This window comes from Erithacus rubecula (assembly GCF_903797595.1).
Source record: "Erithacus rubecula genome assembly, chromosome: 3".
NCBI lineage: Eukaryota > Metazoa > Chordata > Aves > Passeriformes > Muscicapidae > Erithacus > Erithacus rubecula.
The window spans coordinates 4,281,861-4,299,507 of NC_136689.1; the positions used below are offsets into that span (position 1 = coordinate 4,281,861).

The 17,647-nt window shown below is 47.2% G+C and overlaps 2 protein-coding genes across 4 annotated transcripts in view; both read left to right on the forward strand.

Annotated features, from left to right (window-relative positions):
• The window catches only part of OXSR1 (oxidative stress responsive kinase 1), an 86,703-nt gene extending 77,460 nt beyond the window's left edge, over positions 1-9,243 (forward strand). Inside the window, exons 12-18 of the mRNA XM_079301698.1 lie at positions 279-314; positions 1,833-2,024; positions 3,459-3,535; positions 4,403-4,455; positions 4,777-4,845; positions 5,704-5,768; positions 6,591-9,243. Of these exons, the coding sequence (XP_079157824.1) occupies positions 279-314; positions 1,833-2,024; positions 3,459-3,535; positions 4,403-4,455; positions 4,777-4,845; positions 5,704-5,768; positions 6,591-6,665 (567 nt within the window). The 3' untranslated portion in view covers positions 6,666-9,243. The remainder of the gene's footprint in view (positions 1-278; positions 315-1,832; positions 2,025-3,458; positions 3,536-4,402; positions 4,456-4,776; positions 4,846-5,703; positions 5,769-6,590) is intronic.
• Positions 9,244-10,448: 1,205 nt separating this feature from the next.
• On the forward strand, positions 10,449-16,920 carry LOC306800445 (solute carrier family 22 member 13-like). 3 transcript variants are annotated; one of them, XM_079302550.1, is made up of 10 exons: positions 10,453-10,936; positions 11,870-11,973; positions 12,310-12,464; positions 12,796-12,964; positions 13,384-13,504; positions 14,040-14,134; positions 14,434-14,648; positions 15,149-15,257; positions 15,368-15,572; positions 16,566-16,920. In XM_079302550.1, exons 1-10 carry the CDS (start codon positions 10,565-10,567, stop codon positions 16,659-16,661), a joined length of 1,641 nt encoding a protein of 546 aa, XP_079158676.1. In that variant the 5' UTR covers positions 10,453-10,564; the 3' UTR covers positions 16,662-16,920. The 3 variants fall into 3 exon arrangements, with proteins under 3 accessions (XP_079158674.1, XP_079158676.1, XP_079158675.1); XM_079302548.1 differs by lacking the exon at positions 16,566-16,920 and having other exon boundaries at positions 10,449-10,936; positions 15,372-16,144; XM_079302549.1 differs by lacking the exon at positions 15,368-15,572 and having other exon boundaries at positions 10,455-10,936.
• Positions 16,921-17,647: the final 727 nt, after the last annotated feature.

Genomic DNA, 17,647 nt, shown 5'->3' on the forward strand with positions numbered 1-17,647 from the left:
GAGTCCTGGATTTTGCTAATGAGTAACAGTAATAGCAACTTAAGGTATTGTGTACCACTGTGGAAATACTGACTGAAAGTTCTGACATAGAACTGTGTTTCTGGGTGGTACAATATGACAGCAAATTGTGTGGTGTCCCTTTTATCATGCATCTTATTTCACATGTGTGAATTGAAACAATTGTGTAGGATTTTCCTGTTGAGTACAGTTCTGGCAAGTCCTCCTAGTCAGTAAGCATCATTGTGGTCTAGGTAATGATATCTTTTTCTCTTTTTTAGTCTCCCAGAGTGAAAGAACCTCTACAGAATTCTGAGGTAAGTTATAATTGCAAATGGCTTCTTGAAAAGATGACTCCTAGTTATAGCTGTTGTTTCAAGGAATGTGCTTTATTAGCCTTTGAAAGCAATACTGTGTGAAGTGGAAGCCAATATCTAGCTGAGCTTGTCTGAAGAGCTCAGGATCCTTGGCTGTGTAATGCCAAGAGCTCTTCTTGAGGTAAGTTTGTTTTATGTCTTGTCAGCTTGCTGTGGCAAAAGTCTGTTTTGTTGCAAGGTAATGAATTGGTCACAAAAATAATCTAGCAAAACAATTCTCATTTCCTCCTTAAAAAAAAACAAACAAAAAACAACAAACTACACAAAGCCAACAGAACAGAACTTCAGGATGTCTGGTTTGCATTGTCTAATTCTCTGATTTGGAACCTGTGTTCAGAACTGTTAAGGAACTCTATAGTAGTGTTTGATAGCAAACACAAATTCATTTGCAATTTGTCACTTTCTTCAGTTCTGAACTGTGTCTTACATTAGGAATATTAGTATGTCTCATCTTTCAGTGATAGGTGCAGCTTGTCTGCCAGAGACTGTGCTGTCTGTCTTTTCCCTACCTGTGTTGAAAGATAAACAGAGCTGTCTTCTAGAAATTTGTCTTTGGGCTGTCCTGTTCTTCATTTGTTTCCAAAAAGTGTTTATAAAGAGAGATTTTGAGAAAGATTACAGTTCTGCCACTGTAATTTGACATAAATTCTACATTAAATAAAAAAAACTATTGAAAACCAAAATCCCTTTGGGATGAATTTTTCCACTGGAGTTCTCCTGTCCAGGTTTCCAGCATTGAAGGTGATTTATATTTCCTACAAGCTGTCAGAGTAAGCTGGAGGGCACACTGAAGTGCCATCAAGCTGACAGTTCTTTGACTTCTGTGCCAAAATTGGTTTTTCTGTACTGAATAACAAGAGGTAAAAAGAGATTAAATTTCCACTTAGCTCTTTTTCCCCACTCTCAAATTAATTTCATCTAGGTTTTTTATTGGTTGGTTGTTTTCATTTTTTGCAAGAGATTAAAGTGAAGTCCAGTCCTAAATCTTCTCTAGTGTGATTTGAAGAACTCTGAATTCCGTTTCCATTGGTAGCCAAATTACTTTGGCATTTGCTTGGTCAAAGGCTCAGCTGTCAATAGTTATCTCACTGCTTTGCTGGGTTTTGCTCTCTGAAAAGAGCTATAAGTCAAAGCAGGGCTGCTCTGCTCTGAGTTCATGGAAGGATAGGGTGCTCTAATCCCAGCTGGAGATATGTGTGCACACAGAATGTAATTATTGTCCCAGATCCACAGCCATGTTGGTATCTTGAAGATGTCAGGACAGAATGGGTCTCTGGACATAAGGACACATTAAACCCCTGGACACCAACTTGGGATCAGCATGAATGTCCTGGAGCCTGGGAATGCCCTTTGCACTGAACTTGTCTAAGTGTGGCAGACAAGCCCTTCTGGGAAAGCTGGTGCTTGAATCAGAGCTCTTGAGTTCCTTTGCTCACTCAAACTCCTTTTTGCTTGCAGCTGTTTCCATCAGCTGAGCCTCCAGGTTCTTCACTCAGTGCTCCAGCACAGGCACCTACTGAACTACCTCAGGCTGCAGGACAAGCACCTGCACAACCTCCAACTGCTGTACCTCCACCCAGCCAGGCTCCTGCAGCAGCCCCAGCCCCAGCAGCAGCTCCAGCAGCAGCAGCCCCAGCAGCAGCAGCCCAGGTAAGAGCACACACCCTTCCTGACAGCTTTTTGCCCTTAGCTGTTCTGTCCAGATGTGCTAGAACAATCTGAAACAGTGGAAGCTTGACATACTCTTGGTGACATCAAAATAGCTTTAATACTTAAATCAACCCCCTTCTCTTTAAAAAGGTCAGTATTTAATCTCTGAATTTTATGCAGCAGTTGAAACACCAGCAGCAGTGAAGGCTGAAGCAATGTTGGTGTCAGTGACACCTGGGATATGCACTAGCAGAATATCTGCCACCAATGCCCAATTCCTTATTTATTGGTAGCTTGTCTGAAGCTGAACTTCATGAACTTGTATCAATGTGTTCTTCTCTATAGCTCTTATTATCAATATGCTCTGTTTTATAGCTCTACATATGTTCTTCCTCATAGCTCTCTGTCAGTGTTTTATTCTTTATGGCTCTCCTCTGGTTCTTGTTGCTCACTGGTTACTGTTTTGCAGAGCTCTGGGCTTCTCCATGAACCCTTGTTTGTTTTCACTGACCTGGGGGTTTTCAGCTTCAACAGAAACCAGGCTGTAATCAGAAGCCCTGAGCTGCATTGCTGGGCCAAAAGCACCTTGTAGCAAAATGCTAGTCTTAAAGGGTTATTCTCTTTTTCTCTTGTGAAAAGAACAAGTAATCTAGATGAAAAACACTTGGTCAAGACTTCTATACTTAAATTATCAGCCTGGTGTTATCTGTCATGTTCCTGCAGGTGTAAAATTCTTGCTTCAGCATAGGCAGTACAGGTGATGGACTCATCTGATTTATTTGGGATTTTTTTGGTGGCTTAGCTCTGTACTGGAAATATCACAAGTGCTGTAACAAGTTCAGAGCAGCTCCTAAATCCTCTCTACTGGAAATCTGCTGCTAACCAATATGAAATTATTTGATTACACGTTCCAATAGTTACTCAGAAGTAATTTAGAATTGAAAATAGGCAGCTATAAAATTGCTGCTAGATGCTCTTAAAGCCTTTGATTTCATGGGAGAAAAAGGGTTACTGAGAGTACATGCTAATCTGTCAATTTTTTTTTCCTGATGCAGTTGTATCAGGTTTTTAAATCAGATGTTTGGGGAGGAATTGAAACACAGGCAGTCTTGAAGTGTCATGAATATTCAAAACCCTTAAGTTTTAATGCAAAGCAAGTAATCTTTTTACATTTAGCACTTCAGAAGTTTCCTGCCATTTTGGCATTTCTCAAAGTTGTGCAGCTTTTACTCTTCTCAAGGCCCTTGCACAGACCCTCCTGTTTAACTGTGAAGCTTTCCTGGTTCATTGGTCTGTCATCTTTATCACTGTAGTGCCATGATTCCAATGATGAGTTAAACTTTTACTTGTATCTATAATTGATCAAGGTTATCTCTAGTTTTAAAACCAGAGCAAGGAGTTAACCTGCTTTAAAATGATTTAATCCTATTGCAGGCCCCACCTGCAGCCCCTGCTGCAGCTCCGGTACAGGGAGATGTGAGAGTCCCCATCAACCTTGTATTAAGGTTAAGGTAAGGACACAAAACTCACCTGTTACTGTTAACATGAGCCTTTGTAGAGAGGCCCACTGGCTCTCTTCTGTGCCTTTTAATTAGTAGGGTGGTGATTAGGTGTTTGTCAGCTTGGATTTATCTGCTCTTCTGAAACTGTCACCTGGAAAAGCAGTTTATCACATCCACTTCAGTTTGGCAAAAGCTGTATATTGAAAGGTTTTGCTATTTGTGTAAACATTGCTAAACTCTCATGGAGTGGGAAGGAGGAGTTAGCTGGGCTCCCTGAAAGGATTCAGGGGTTGTGGCCTTGTGCTGAACCATCTTAATCTTTATGCACAACTTCAGACTTCTGCCAGTTCTGAGAGTGAGGAGCTTTTACCCAGTTCAGGGAGTGGATTCTGGTCTGTGTCACTAGAAACAGGCAGAAAAAAGCATCTTTCTATGCTCATTACACACATACTGCAGTTTCTCATTAAAAGAACCTGCCTCTCATCTCTAGAGGCATCCTAGTTACTGGTAGGCATTGGAGTGGGGATTTTGAGCATCATTCCATAATGTGTGTGCATCTGCAGCCAGTGAGCACTTCCCTCCTCTGGAGCATGTGCTCCAAGGCTATCTCTGCTCAGGGATATGAGTTGCTGAGACAGTGGAACAACATGGCCTTGTACCAGAGAGGAGCACTCAGCTGTCCTGACTGGCCAGGCTGTCAGGTTGGGAGGCAGACTGTGCTGCTTCCACATGCACAACCAAGTGATGAGTTTCTGCCTTGGAGGGGATAGAATGCAGTGAATTCACAGATTGATTAATCAATGATAGCACTCTCTTTTGGCCACCTATCATATCATGAAACGGTCTCTTTAATATAAAATTCTCCTCTTTCCACAGGAATTCAAATAAAGAGCTCCATGATATTCGGTTTGAATTCACCCCAGGGAAAGGTGAGCTGCTGGGAAATTCCAGTGTGTGAAGGGAAAATTTTGCTTGGAGTTGTGCTGTTGAGTGAGTGTCTGTCCATAGAGTGCCTTCCTAAAGAGCTTGTTGTGGTTGGGCTTGGAGCACTCCTGTAAAACTCATGGATGTGGCTAAAGTGCAGCCCTTCAGTGAATCCACAGCACCTGGTGTGCACCCTGACATCTGTCTTTTGTAAAGAGCACTGCTGCTCTTTGGTTTGTACAAGTTCCTTTAGATTTCTGTGTGGTATTTCCACCAGCTGGACAATTTCTACTCTGTGGTGATGACTCTTGTATTTTTCCCAACAGATACTGCAGATGGTGTGTCTCAGGAGCTTATTTCAGCAGGTCTTGTTGATGGCAGAGATCTGGTAATAGGTAATTACAAATTATTTTTTCTGCTCTAACCATTTCAGTCATTTTTTGCATGTTAAAAATGACCTGAGTAGTGGGTGATAGGAAAATTTCCTCTGGCCTTGATTCTCTACCCCAGTTGCCCTGCACAACTATTGTCAGTTTTGGTGACAGTTCTGTGCCAACATGTAGGCAACCCCCAGTTCACAAGAAGATGATTTAGTTGGTAACATTGTGAAACAAATGTCCCTTGTAATGCAGAATGAAGTCTAATTGATGCATTAGCCAAATCATTATCATCTGACAGAGATGCATCACTAAACTGCTGCACAAGCCTGTCCTGCTCACAGGTCCCATGCAAGAGAGCTCTGGGACTGGACCCAGCCAGGCTTTTTGGGATTAATTAGGGCTGGGAAAGGAAGGGTGAGGTGCACATGCTCTGGGGCAGCACACGAGTTGTATGGGGGGAACAGCTGCCTCAAACAGCAGTTTGCTAAATAAATGTATCCTGTGCAGCAGGTGAGACTTTTAAACTGTCAGCACTGCCTGTGTATTCCAACTGCAACAAGCAAAGCTTTCCTTCTACACAGTGCAAAATAACTGGATTTCCAGATGCAGTTGGCCATTTATTACTATTGATCCCATCACATCCTGGGAAAAATAACTACCTCTGAAAGAGTAATGTGGTAACAATAACAGTGTTTTCACAGTCCAAAACTTTAGGTTTAAGTAGACTGAGTCTAATTGAGACCTAAACCTTTCCTTATAAGTGTAAAAGTTTGAAGTTTGTTGAGTAATAGAAAGAGGACTAATGAGTTTGGGATGTTTTTCTTCAGCCTGTCCTAATATTTGCCCATTTTCTTTGTGTCTGTGTGATTTCAGTTGCAGCTAATTTGCAGAAAATTGTGGAAGAGCCCCAGGCAAACAGATCCATCACTTTCAGACTGGTATTTATTCCTGTTCCCTAATTGATCAAGTTGTCCCTTGCAAGGAGAAGGCATTGCATGTAGATGTCTACTGCAGGCATCTGATGTATGCACTCTAAATCCTCCCTTCTTTCCCAATGCTCCTTACTGGTTAAATAACTGTAGGCACTGCAGGCTCCCTGCTTGTATCCTCTGAACAGCACCTGGGATAAATATGCCTGAGATGATGTGCTAATTAATATATATGAATGTTGCAAAGGGGTATTTCTGGGGTTTGGGATGTCCACTTGCAGAAATATTTCAAGGCAGATGGATGGGCCAAGAATTGCCACAAACTCCTTTATTGGAGGAAGAGAATGAAGGAGGGTCCAGATACATTGTCTCTGAGGAGGAAATGAGAAAATGAAGAAGCAAAAAGGGAAATAAGAGGGGTGAGCCAAGGAAGAGAGTCAAAACTGAAAGTAGAGTAGATGACTCTTTCAGAGGTGGTGAAATTCAGGAGGAGTTGCAAAGGTGCTTTATAACCAGGTTATTGGGAATTAAGCAGTTAAGTGCTCTTATTTTTCACTCTTCCTGTAAGGAAGTTTTCATTTGATTTGCCCCAGTTATTACACATATAATGTCTAAAAACTTCAGTCCCAGCCCTTCGTAGCTTAAAAAAATAAAAAGGAAAAAATCCAAAAGCACTCAGTTTTAATTTTGGGTAGTGTGAGCTGCTGAATACAGTGCAAAGCTGTCCTGTGTCTGCTTCCTCCCCCCACCCTGCCTGACACACCTGCTTGTATTTTCTGCTGGGAGGTAGAGCATGTGTGTTGCTATTTGAATCTCTGTTCCCTGTTTCAGGCATCTGGTGTCGACGGCTCAGAAATTCCGGATGATGGCAAACTTATAGGATTTGCACAGCTCAGCATCAGCTAAACATTGGTCCCAGGAGATGTTTCCCAACAGAGAACCCACATGTGCATATTTGTAATGCTTCTGTTAGCCTAAAAAAAAAACCACTACTGCCAAAGAATTGAACTACAGCCCCCTTCCTAGAAGCTTTAACATTTTCCTTAATAGGATCACAAACCTTCCTGAAATTACCGATGACGTTTACACCTTTTGTAAACAACTCTCATGTTTTTGTATCTGTCATCTCAAACATGCAGACCCAACACGTCATTGCCTGCATGTTCATTTTATTATTGCCTTACTTTAAAGAGAAATACTACTGAGTACGAAGCAGGGGGTTCCACTGCTCTGATGATCTTGCCTAAGTGTTTGCTTACATGTGGTTTCATTTTTTTTCACTTTGCTATTTTTGCACAAGTTTTAATACTGAACGGATTTCTTTTTTTGGTTCTTTACCTGCTTCTCCTTCTATCTGAAACACCAATGTAAATGTTGTTTGGGTCACCTGGAATGCTGAGAAATCTGTTTCTCTTTGGCTGTGTGTTTTAAAACTGCTGGTTTGAATGCTTGCACCCGAGAAAGCAAGCGGAGTCTTAACCCACAGGAGGGGGAGCTGCCTTCCCTTGTGTTTGTGTTTTTGAGAAGTTTCTTGACTTTGAGGTGTTAGAAGTCAGCTTCCCTATGTAAACTGCCTTAATTTTATTTTTTTTTCTTTATCATTTTGGTTCTTTCCACATGAGTGCCAGGCATGGCATGAGGGCTGAACCTTTTAATTTACATTCAACAGTCCTTCCTGCTGCTTTCATTCTGCATCTTAGACGTAGTCTGTTCTTGAAGCAGACCAGGGAGGCCTGGCTGCCTGCAAACTGGTCTTTCAGATGATGAACACAATATCCATGGACACAGGGAGAGGAGATGTGTGTCACTCTGCCTTTGGAACTTCCAAGTGTCCCTGAAACCCAGTTTGGTCATGCCTGGCTGGCCTCCCAGCGTGTTCCCCAGTCCTTTGCAAGCTGGTACCCGTGGAACCATCCCTGTTGTGTTTTACAGCAATAAAGAATCACCAGTAGAGTGGCTGTACTGGGCAAAAGCGGGCACTGGGTTTGTCCCTCCTGCACTAAATCCCTTGGGTCGTCGGGCTGTGCCTCAGCCCAAGCCTCGACGTTTGATCAGGATGTCACTGCACCCCTGTCACACACCTATTTAGCTTTTCTTTCCATGTGCTGTTGAAGTTGAGTTTCTACATGAATAATATAAATTATGCTCTGAGTTTGATAAGAGACACTTGTAATGCAATATGTGAATAATAAATGGTGTTGACTTTTTTTTCCTACTGTTTCACAGTTGGCCTTTGTAACTGCTCTTGGCTCTGGAGTGTTTTCTACACAGAAATTGTAAGTCTGTAATTTAACATGCAGATGGAAACAAGCTTTGTTTCCATCAGACACAAACAATGCAGAAATGAGTGGAATGACTATGTTCAATTAGAACTTTTGTTCTGTTTGGTTTTTTGGTTTGTTTTTTTTTTTAATTTCCAAGTCTTCATATGAACAATCTGTATTTATATCTTGTTCTCTATGAGCAGCTGTGGAAGCTTCCTGAATTGTGCATGTTCTTTTTTAACCACCCCTGTTGCTTGTAGCCTCTGGGTGGGTATTGGGTGTGTCCCCATGGGCTGTTTGCAGCCCCGTGGCTGGTGAGTGTGAAGGGGAGGGAGAGGAAGATGAGAATTTGGAGTGAGATCATCCCAGGGTGCTGAGCTGATGCTCTCTAGAGCCCAGGAAGCGAGTGCCTGATAGCAGGGAGCTGGTGGTGGCTGGCTTGGCCAAGTGTGTGTTGGCACCATTTCCTGTTGCCTGACACCAAGCACTCCCCACCTGTCCCCCATTGAGCTTGTTGGCTTGGGAAGAGCAGGCTGGCACCTTGATTTTCCCATCACCCTGTGCTCAGTGTGGATGTGTTGGGAGCCTTTAGGATACAGAGACAAGGTAGTTGTGGTACAGTATTATTTTCCCTCTGCCTGCATGCCCTGGGGACCTCCTCGTTCATTTGTGTACTGGTGCTGAGGAAGGTTAGGACTCAAACTGCTCAAATGGAACAATGCAGCATCTATTTATTGTTATTCCCCATTTTCCCAAAGCCAGGACTTAGAGAGCTCGAGCTCACACTAACCCAAGGTTCCGTAGTTCTTTAATGGAGAAAATAAGTGAGGAAGAAGCTGATGGGTTCTGCTCTATAGATCTCCAGATCTTTTGGGTAGGGATCCAAAATATTTACTTGGGCTATTACAGTGCTAGACAACTGTCTTTTCTGATGTTGTTCCAGTAAGTGCCAATGCTGTTCATAATTGTTTTCCAGTGTCATTAAGAATTTGGTTTTTGTGCAAATTTCTGATCTGAACCTGGAAGCAGGTGGTAATTTTAAGTTAGCTCCTACTTTTAAGGACAATGCTCTGTTAATGAAAACGGATCCTCTTCACAACTTTGGTGTATTGTAGATTATAATGAAAGATGTAAAATAGTCAGGCTTTTTTTCCTTTTTTGGACTTTGTATTTTACTGCATGTGTCTAATTTTTAATCAATAAAGAACAAATTGTCCATTGCCAGGTGTTTGATGTGTGGTTCGTTTGTCAGTGGGTTGGATGGTGTGTCTTGAGGAAGGGGTTTGTCTGAGTGTCTGTAACCTCTGAGGGGTTTCTGTTTGGGGTGATGGGAGGTTTGGAAGCCCCCAGGAAGACTTGATGGGGAAGGGGACATCAAGTCCAGGCTGGATGGGGATCTGAGTAACATGATCTGGTGGGAGGTGTCCCTGCCCATGGCGAGGGGCTGGAGCTGGATGAGCTTTAAGGTGTCTTCCCACCCCAACCATTCCATGAGTGCATCTCTGCAGGAGCTGTGTGCAGAAATTGAGCCAGGAGGGCATTCAGGATGAGAGTTTGCTCCAAGCTCTGCACGCCCTGTGAGCTGGGAATAAGTTTCCCATGTCCTGGAATTCCTCAGGATGACATAGGCTGGTGTGAAAGTGGGAAGATTTATATTCTGGCAACTGGTGAGAGCATGAACTGCCCTCCCTCCTCTCCTCCATTATAACTGTTCTTTGTGGCTGCCCTGGTCAACCCCAGCAGGGCATCCATGGTCTGTTTTCCAATGGGATTTACAATGCCCTTCTCATGGATCTGTGGGCAGCTGGAATATCCAAGTGGCTTTTGGGCTCCTCATCTCAAAGAGCCCCAGGCAGATGCTTTTCCTATGTGAGGGGTGGGCTGAGCTGAGCAGTGCTGGACTTGTGTTTTCAATGATCATTTTAGGTATTTGTGCCTCAAGGACCATTACCTTGTGTCAAATTTCTCCCATCCCTTTACCCCTTCCCCAACTCCCTTGTGCATTTAGCCCCAGTAACCTGCAAGGTGGCCCAAAACTGGTGGGAAGAGGGGACATCCTGTCCCTGGCTTGCAGAGAATCTGCAGAAGATGAAGGAAATGGCAGCTGCCATCCCCTGGAATCACAATGAACTGGCTGCCCTTCTTCATGTTGGGTTCTGCCCATGCATTAACATAATTCCCTTTATTCCTCTGGACTATTCCCAGCTCTGCCTCACCGTGGGCTCGTTTTGGCCCCTCTGAACCTCGCTTTCCTGAGTGGTTCAGCAAATGCAGCCATTGTAGTCGCTGTAGAGAAGAGTCTGTTCCCTGCCAATGCCAGCTGGCCCTGGCAGAGGAGGTGCCTGGGTTCCCTGAACCAGGGGTCCTTCTGCTCCAGCCAGCACTGGATGTTCGTGGGGGTGGCACAGGGATGATTAATATATTACATGGTGTGCTTCTAGTGACAGCCTATGACTGCAGAGCTTATCTGAGGTTTAAACATTAATTCCGGCCCTGTGGGAAGTCTGTCCCAGCACTGTCCTGTCCCAGACACAGCCACCAATGTCAGGCGTTGGGGAAATTTTGAAAGCAGCTGGTGATTTTGGGCGATTCCAGAAATGCCTGGTGCTGCTCTCTGTCATCCCCTGCCTCAGTGTGGCATTCCACCAGTTTTGCCAGCTTTTCATGGTCCCACATGTGCCTTACCACTGTGACACCAGCTGGATCCGTGCTGTGGGCCCCAACCTGACGGAGGAAGAGCAGCTGAACCTCACCCTGCCCCGGGGCGCCGACGGGCAGCTCGAGCAGTGCTCCATGTACTCCCCAGTGGACTGGGACCTCGATTCCATCCTGGTCTATGGGCTGAATGACACACAGAAGTGCAGCAATGGCTGGGTGTACCCCTCAGGACAGCCACCATCCCTGCTGACTGAGGTCTGTATTTGCTGTTTGATGTGCTGGGATGTGGAAGGGATGGGACACCCAAATGGCCACAGTTCCCCCAGAACTGGTGCAGTTGGGATTTACTGCTGGGGACCTTGGCTCCAGCAAACAGGCCCCAGGTGTGGTGCTGGAGAGGGTGCAGCTGTGATAGAGGTGCCAGTGGGGAGATGAATCACTCCTGGAGGGACCACCAGCCCCTGGGTTTCCCCATCCCTCTGCATACAGGGGTTAACCTTTCCAACTTACTATCATGGCATGGTTTGGCTTGGAAGGGTCCTTTAAAAGCTGTCTTGTGTAACCCCTGACATCACAATTGTTAGCTGAGAAAGATGCCACATTAAGATAAAGGAGAGTAGGTGTAGATGAAATATTACAAAGAAATTAGTCTCTGTGAGGGTGGGGAAGCTGTGGCTGTTCTACCCTGGAAGTGTTCAGGGCCAGTTTGGATGGGGCTCTGATCTACCTGGTCTAGTGTAAGGTGTCCTGCCCATGGCAAGAGAGTTCAAATTAGATGTCCCTTTCATGTCCCTTCCAACCCAAACCATTGAATTGTTCTATGATCCTTCCTGTGTCACTCTTTCCATTGATGTCCTCTGGATGCTTGCAATTGCAGGACATCTCTTTAACAGAAACTGCTTGTCCCAGGAATCTGCATTGTTCTTCTCCACTGGGAGGTCAGGTGTTCTGGCAGGAAGCAAAGAAGCTGCTTCTGTCCCCAGGCCCACCTTAAGCAAAATTTCCTGACCAGGAGGCTCCCCTAGGTTGGCTGGGCTGGACAAGGTGAACTCCTGCAGGTCCCAGTGCACGGGAGAGGGACCCCACTGAGTGCCCAAAGAGCACCTCTGGCTTGTGTGCCCGGTGCATACTGTGAGGATTCACATCCTTGGAAGAGGGGATACCAAAGCATGTTTCTCTTTTCTCCAGTTTGACCTGGTGTGTGATAAGAAGGACCTGAATGACATTGCCCAGGCCATCTACATGGCAGGGCTGCTGCTGGGATCCATGATCTTTGGGCCTCTGAGTGACAGGTGAGGAGCCACAACCCCCTGCCCAGGGTTTGTGCAAAGCCAGCACAGCACAGAGCAGGTGGTGTGAGCCTGTCTGGACCGTGCACCCTGTGCATTTTGTCACCACTTCTCACTGACAGGGACCCTGACCAAAGTCCTTGGGTCCCATGAGGACACAGCCACCCAGGGAGGGGAAGGGAGAGAGACACAGCATATCTGTACAGTGCTTCAATTGTTGCCCCACAGTCAACTCTGAGCCTTATCAGGGTGATAAAAATCACTGTATCACCTGCTGGGCCTCCTGCCATCCCCATGGGGTCTCTCCACACACTGACTGTTTTCCCTGTTTCTCCCCAGGATCGGCCGCCGCCCAGTCATTCTGATCTCCATCTTCCTCCAGGGCTTGTTTGGCCTGGGAATTGCCTTTGTGCCCCATTTCTATGTGTATATGGCCTTCAGGTGTGTCGTGGGGGCCACCGTGTCAGGGATCACCATGACAATACTGGCCTTAGGTGAGTAGAATGCCCTTGCCCTGGGGCATCTCAGGATGCAATAGGAAATCTTAACAGAAGTAAAAATATTCATGTTTGACTAGAAAAACACCATGGTGAGAACAGGTCTTGATCTTCACTGTCCTTTGGTACTTTGGCCACTTCTCAGCCCTCAGAGCTTTGGGGAGCATCTCTCCCCAGCCAGTGTTCAGAGGAGGGCAAGGGGACAGTGTCCCAGCACAGGAGGTCAGTCTAATCCTCACATCCAGAATAATTCTTCCTCAGGGAAACACCCTGTTTTCCTCAGGGGGAAATAACTTGGATGACTCTGAGCCTTCCTTCTTCCTGCCAGCTACAGAATGGATTGGTGTCTCCTCCCGGCCCAAGGCAGTGCTCACTTCTCACTGCTGTTTTGCCATCGGCCAGATGATCTTGGCTGGGCTGAGTTACGGGATCCGCAACTGGAGGCTGCTGGAGATTGCAGGATCTGTTCCTATATTTGCTTTTTTCTTCTTCATCAGGTAAGTAGGATGGGGATAGAGCTCCTGCAGATGTGACAGCAGAGTGAGGGTGTGAATGAGGAGGTGGCAGCAGCTCAGAACCAAGCTGGGTCCTTCCCATTGGAGTGCAGGTGCTGCAGGAGCTGCTGCACAGCTCAGCACATCTCCCTCAGCACTGGACTGCTGAGAGCAGCAGCTGCTTTGCTTCAGGGCTCCAAATGGAGCCTAAATTTAGGCTGTTTAGACCCATTGATCCCATGGGCCATTCACTTTAGAGTTGGGCTTGATGATGCTTGTGGGTCCCTCCCAACACAGAACATTCTGTGGTTCTGTGGTCTGACTCTGTGGTGGCCAAGGCTTGCTGGACGTGTCCCAGAGAAAGGGGCTGTGGGGGAGCTCAGCAGGACACAGCAGCATGTGCTGGGCTCCCCTCCTGGCAGGGTGCTCCCAGAGTCAGCTCGCTGGCTGGTGACCAAAGGCAGAGTGGAGGAAGCCAAGAAGCTCCTGCAGAAGGCGGCAGCCACCAACAAGCGCAGCCTCTCGCCAGAGCTGCTGGAGCAGGTACTGGGGGGTTCCCATCCTCACACACTGCCCTGGGCCCTGCAGCAGCCCCTGCAGCTCAGCTCATCCCAAAACCTCTCTGCATCCCACTGGGCACGGGCTGCCCTTGGGCTCTGGGGCTCCAGCTGAGTCACACAGGGACCAGCTCAGCCTGGAGCTTGCTGGGGTGTCCCTGGGGATGTGGCAAGGGCTGAAATGCTTCCCTGCCTTTTCTCCTGGGAGCATTCCAGCAGGGTCACTGATGAGCACAGAGTCTCTCTTTAGTCTGTGGGTTTCCATGCAGAAATGCCTGAGGGGGGAGTTCCCTCCTTGCCCACCCCAAAGTTCCTACACTGGGGAAATAAATGTTCATCCTGAGGAACCTGTCAGTCACCCCCCCCTGTGCTGGGCACCCAGAGCACAGAGGCACAGCCCAGCCCCACTGAGCTGCCCTCCCTCCCAGAGCACAGGGGGTCACAGGCCAGTCCCACCAAAAAGGAGCTGGACATGGGTTTCCTTTCCCTGCTCTGACTCTTTGACTTCCTGTGTTTTGAAGCTGAAGCCTGAGAAAGAGGTCAAGTCTGCAAATTTGCTGGATCTCTTTCGGAAGAGGCACCTCCAGAAGGTGACTTTAATTATGTCATGTGCCTGGTAAGACATTCCCTGATGCACATTTCTAGGTGAAAGAAAAGAATGAATTGAGAATTAGTCATTACGATATTCACCTTGTGGGTTTTGACTGTTATTTGATGGTTGTTTCTGCTTCTGTCTGTTAAAGATGCTTTGTGGGAAAGGTTAGAGCATTTCCAGCCTTGGCAGGCCTGTGGTATTCCTCTGGTTTTACATCTCTTTGGAAATGCTGTGGCTTGGTCAAAATGTTGTCATTGGAGATCAGTGCTGCATTTCCTCATGGCTGACACCTGCTCAGTGCCACCCTGCCTGGCTTTCAGGTTTGTGAACAGCTTTGTCTACTACGGGCTGAGTTTGAACGTGACAAATTTTGGCCTGGACATCTACCTGACCCAGCTGGCCTTTGGAGCAGTGGAAATCCCAGCCCGAGTTGGTTGTATCTTCACCCTGCAGAGGTTTGGGAGGAGGAAAACGCAGGCTGTTCTCCTGGTGCTGAGTGGCCTGGTGTGCCTGGTCATCACCGGCATCCCTGAAGGTGAACAATGCCATCCCAAACATCCTCTGGATGGGGAGGCACAGATCCCAAACCCTTCCCTTGCTGGGTCTGTCCTCCCATCCAGGGGGGCTCACGTACCTCTAGGCCTGGGCTGAGCCTGGAACCCACAGCACCAATGCAAAAACTAAACCTTTTCTTGCTGATGGCGATAGCGGAAGGCAGAGCTGAGACCCCTGTTAGGAGAGGAGTGCTCTGGGCAAATGAGTGTCTGGGCAAATGAGTGTCTGGGAAAATGATTGCTCTGGGCAAATGAGTGCCTGGGCAAATGAGTGTGTGTGGAGGTGAGGTGATGGCTGCAGAGTGCGCTGCAATGGCCACCAGGCCGAGGAGGCCTGGTCCCGCTCAGGCCCTGTCAGAGGCCATGGCTCCCTGCCGGTGACACAGCTGGCACCATCAATCCCCTACAATCCCCTACCCCTCCGTGAGTGCTGCTGAGCCCTCTCCCATCCCATAGCAGCCATCTCTCCTCCTCCCCTCAGACCAGCCCGTGGCAACCACCGTCCTGGCCACCATTGGCAAGTTCACCGCCTCAGCCTCCTTCTCCACCTCCTACGTCTACGCTGCCGAGCTCTTCCCCACGGTTGTCAGGTGAGCTGTCCCCACGCCTGCCCCGCGCCGTGGCCGTCCCCGGGGACGGGGCGGCAGCCCGGCGGCCCCACGGCGTGCCGAGCCCTGCCCACAGCCGCTCGCCCCCACAGGCAGACGGGCGTGGGGCTGTGCTCCATGGCGGCGCGGCTGGCCGGGATCCTGGCGCCGCTGGTGCGGCTGCTGGGCCGCTACCACGCCGCCATCCCCATGGCCGTCTTCGGCTGCGGGCCCGTGCTGGGCGGGCTGCTCTGCGCCATGCTCCCCGAGACCCGCGGCGCCGAGCTGCCCGACGACACCGCCGCCGGCCCAGCCCAGGTGGGTCCCTGGCTGCCTCTGGGGTGGGCCCCTGGGGAGCCCCTCGGTTTTGTTGTAAATGAGAAACGAAAGTCTTGATATTCAGCAAAATTTAGATTGCTTTATTTTATATAGAGCAAGCGGCGCGCTGGGGATACATGGGGGATGCTGCCCACTCCGTGCTCTACCAAACTTTGGTTTGCAGCTCCCTTTTATAGCATGGTTTCTTTGCAGTCATCAATAATTGTTATTTTTTTGCTGTCATCATTTTGCCAGGTAAGTCTGTGGGATCGCTGGATGACGTGAATCTCTGGACAATTTGTCAAGTCCCATAGATAACCATCTGGTCTTGGTAGATAAGGAAATGCAGAAGTCAGGAAGTCTTGTCTTGGGGATAAGCTGCAATTGATTACACAAAGGCAGGAAACTTGATTTGGCAGAATCTGTTGGGCTGTGTGAAAGCCTTGTTTTGCAAGCTGTCAGTAGATACAACTTATTTAGAAAACATAATATTCATAACAGGGGGATTTAAAACAAAATTATTTAGTCATATATTTTCCTTTATTTAGTGTCATGCTTCATTTCAGACCTAAGTATTCTCCCCAATACTTTTATGATTAGCATGAATCTTTTATCAAGTATCACAGTTGTTGCATGGAGTGCCCTGGGGCTGTCCCGCTGTGGAGGGAAGGGAGGAGACCCCATAATCTTGCTTGTGGACTCATCCCTTCATTCCTGCCCATGGGATAGAACAGCCAGTGCTTTCCTCCCTCTGCCCTCCTCAGGGCAGCACTGGTGCCTTGTAGCCACATCCTCTGGCTTTCACCCCCTCAGAGCTCCCAGCCCTCATCCCCCATGGGGCCAGGTGGAATTGCACCCAACGCCTTTGTTGTGTGTCCACAGGAACAGTAGGGAATGGGATGCAGGATGCTGCAGGCTGCCTGTCTCAGGCACAGCTGCCATCAGCTCATCACACACCTTCCCTTGCTTTTACACCCTTTTCCCTTTCACCAGGTCTGTGAAAATGCCACCAGTGGCTCTCAGAATGGGCAGGTGAAAGGAAAAGGTGGCATCCAAGACAACGAGAGCACGAAGAGCACGCACTTCTAGCTGGCTCTGCAGGTGGCTGTGGATGAAGGCAGCCCAGAGCTGAGTGGGTGCTGAGGACAGGCAGGGTCTCTCCACCTCAGGACACCAGCATTGCTCACGCCCTCACTGCCAATCCTTGGGTTTCCTTGTCTTTTTTTGCCTTCCTGTATCTCCCTCTGTAGCTTGTCCTCAGGCACTGCAGGCTGTCACTGGTGTCCAACAGAGAAAATTCTGGCTCTCACCAGAGAAAATTTGGTGCTTTTTACTTGAGGGAAAAGAAGAAAGAAATCAAGAATTAGAATGGAGAATTTCTCTTCATTTTTCCTGTTATGGCTCTGGGAAGGTGAGACTGTAAACTTTGTCCAGGGAGACACCCGCTAGAGCATTGAATAAACTTGCAAGAGAGAACTGGGCTCACTAACAGAAGAACTGGAGCAGATGCAGCACTGAAAATAATCTCACACTTGCAAGGAGTGATTTATCATGACTGTCTAGCAAGATCACCCCGTTCTCTCATAAAAACACTCCTTTTTAATTTTTTTTTTTTTTTAATTTGAGATACTTAGCTGAGAAAAAAAAAACATGTGATGGAAGAAACAGCATGCAGGGAGCAAGGATGTCTAACAGGCAGCAGAATTTTCACTTCAGTTTTGGTGGCTTTGAATTGATGCCTGTCAGGATGCTTTGGGCATGGAAAATGGTGCTGTGGGGAGCAGTGTGGGACCAATTTGATTCATTCCAGGAAACTGAGGGATGTTGTGGCAGTAGGTCTCTTAGAAAAAAGTGCAGATCTTTCTGGGAAATGTCAAATCTTTTCTACTCTGTTCTAATCTATTCCTTTTATGCTGGATCCAAAGATTTAGGATTGCTTTTGTCTTATACTATGAAGAAAAAAAGGTGGTTTTCCTGTGCTTCCCTTCATATTATCTCATGTCCCTCAGTCCAACTTTCTTTTCCCACTGGATGGGTACAGATGAAGCCTGGGAATTGCACATGGTTGTTCTTCA

Excerpts from the sequence above, each read along its gene's own strand:
- LOC306800445 (XM_079302550.1), top strand. The coding sequence starts at position 10,565 with ATGTCAGGCGTTGGGGAAATTTTGAAAGCAGCTGGTGATTTTGGGCGA. Across the intron at positions 10,937-11,869 it reads CACCATCCCTGCTGACTGAG|TTTGACCTGGTGTGTGATAA; the intron begins GTCTGTATTTGC and ends TCTTTTCTCCAG. Across the intron at positions 14,135-14,433 it reads TTAATTATGTCATGTGCCTG|GTTTGTGAACAGCTTTGTCT; the intron begins GTAAGACATTCC and ends CCTGGCTTTCAG.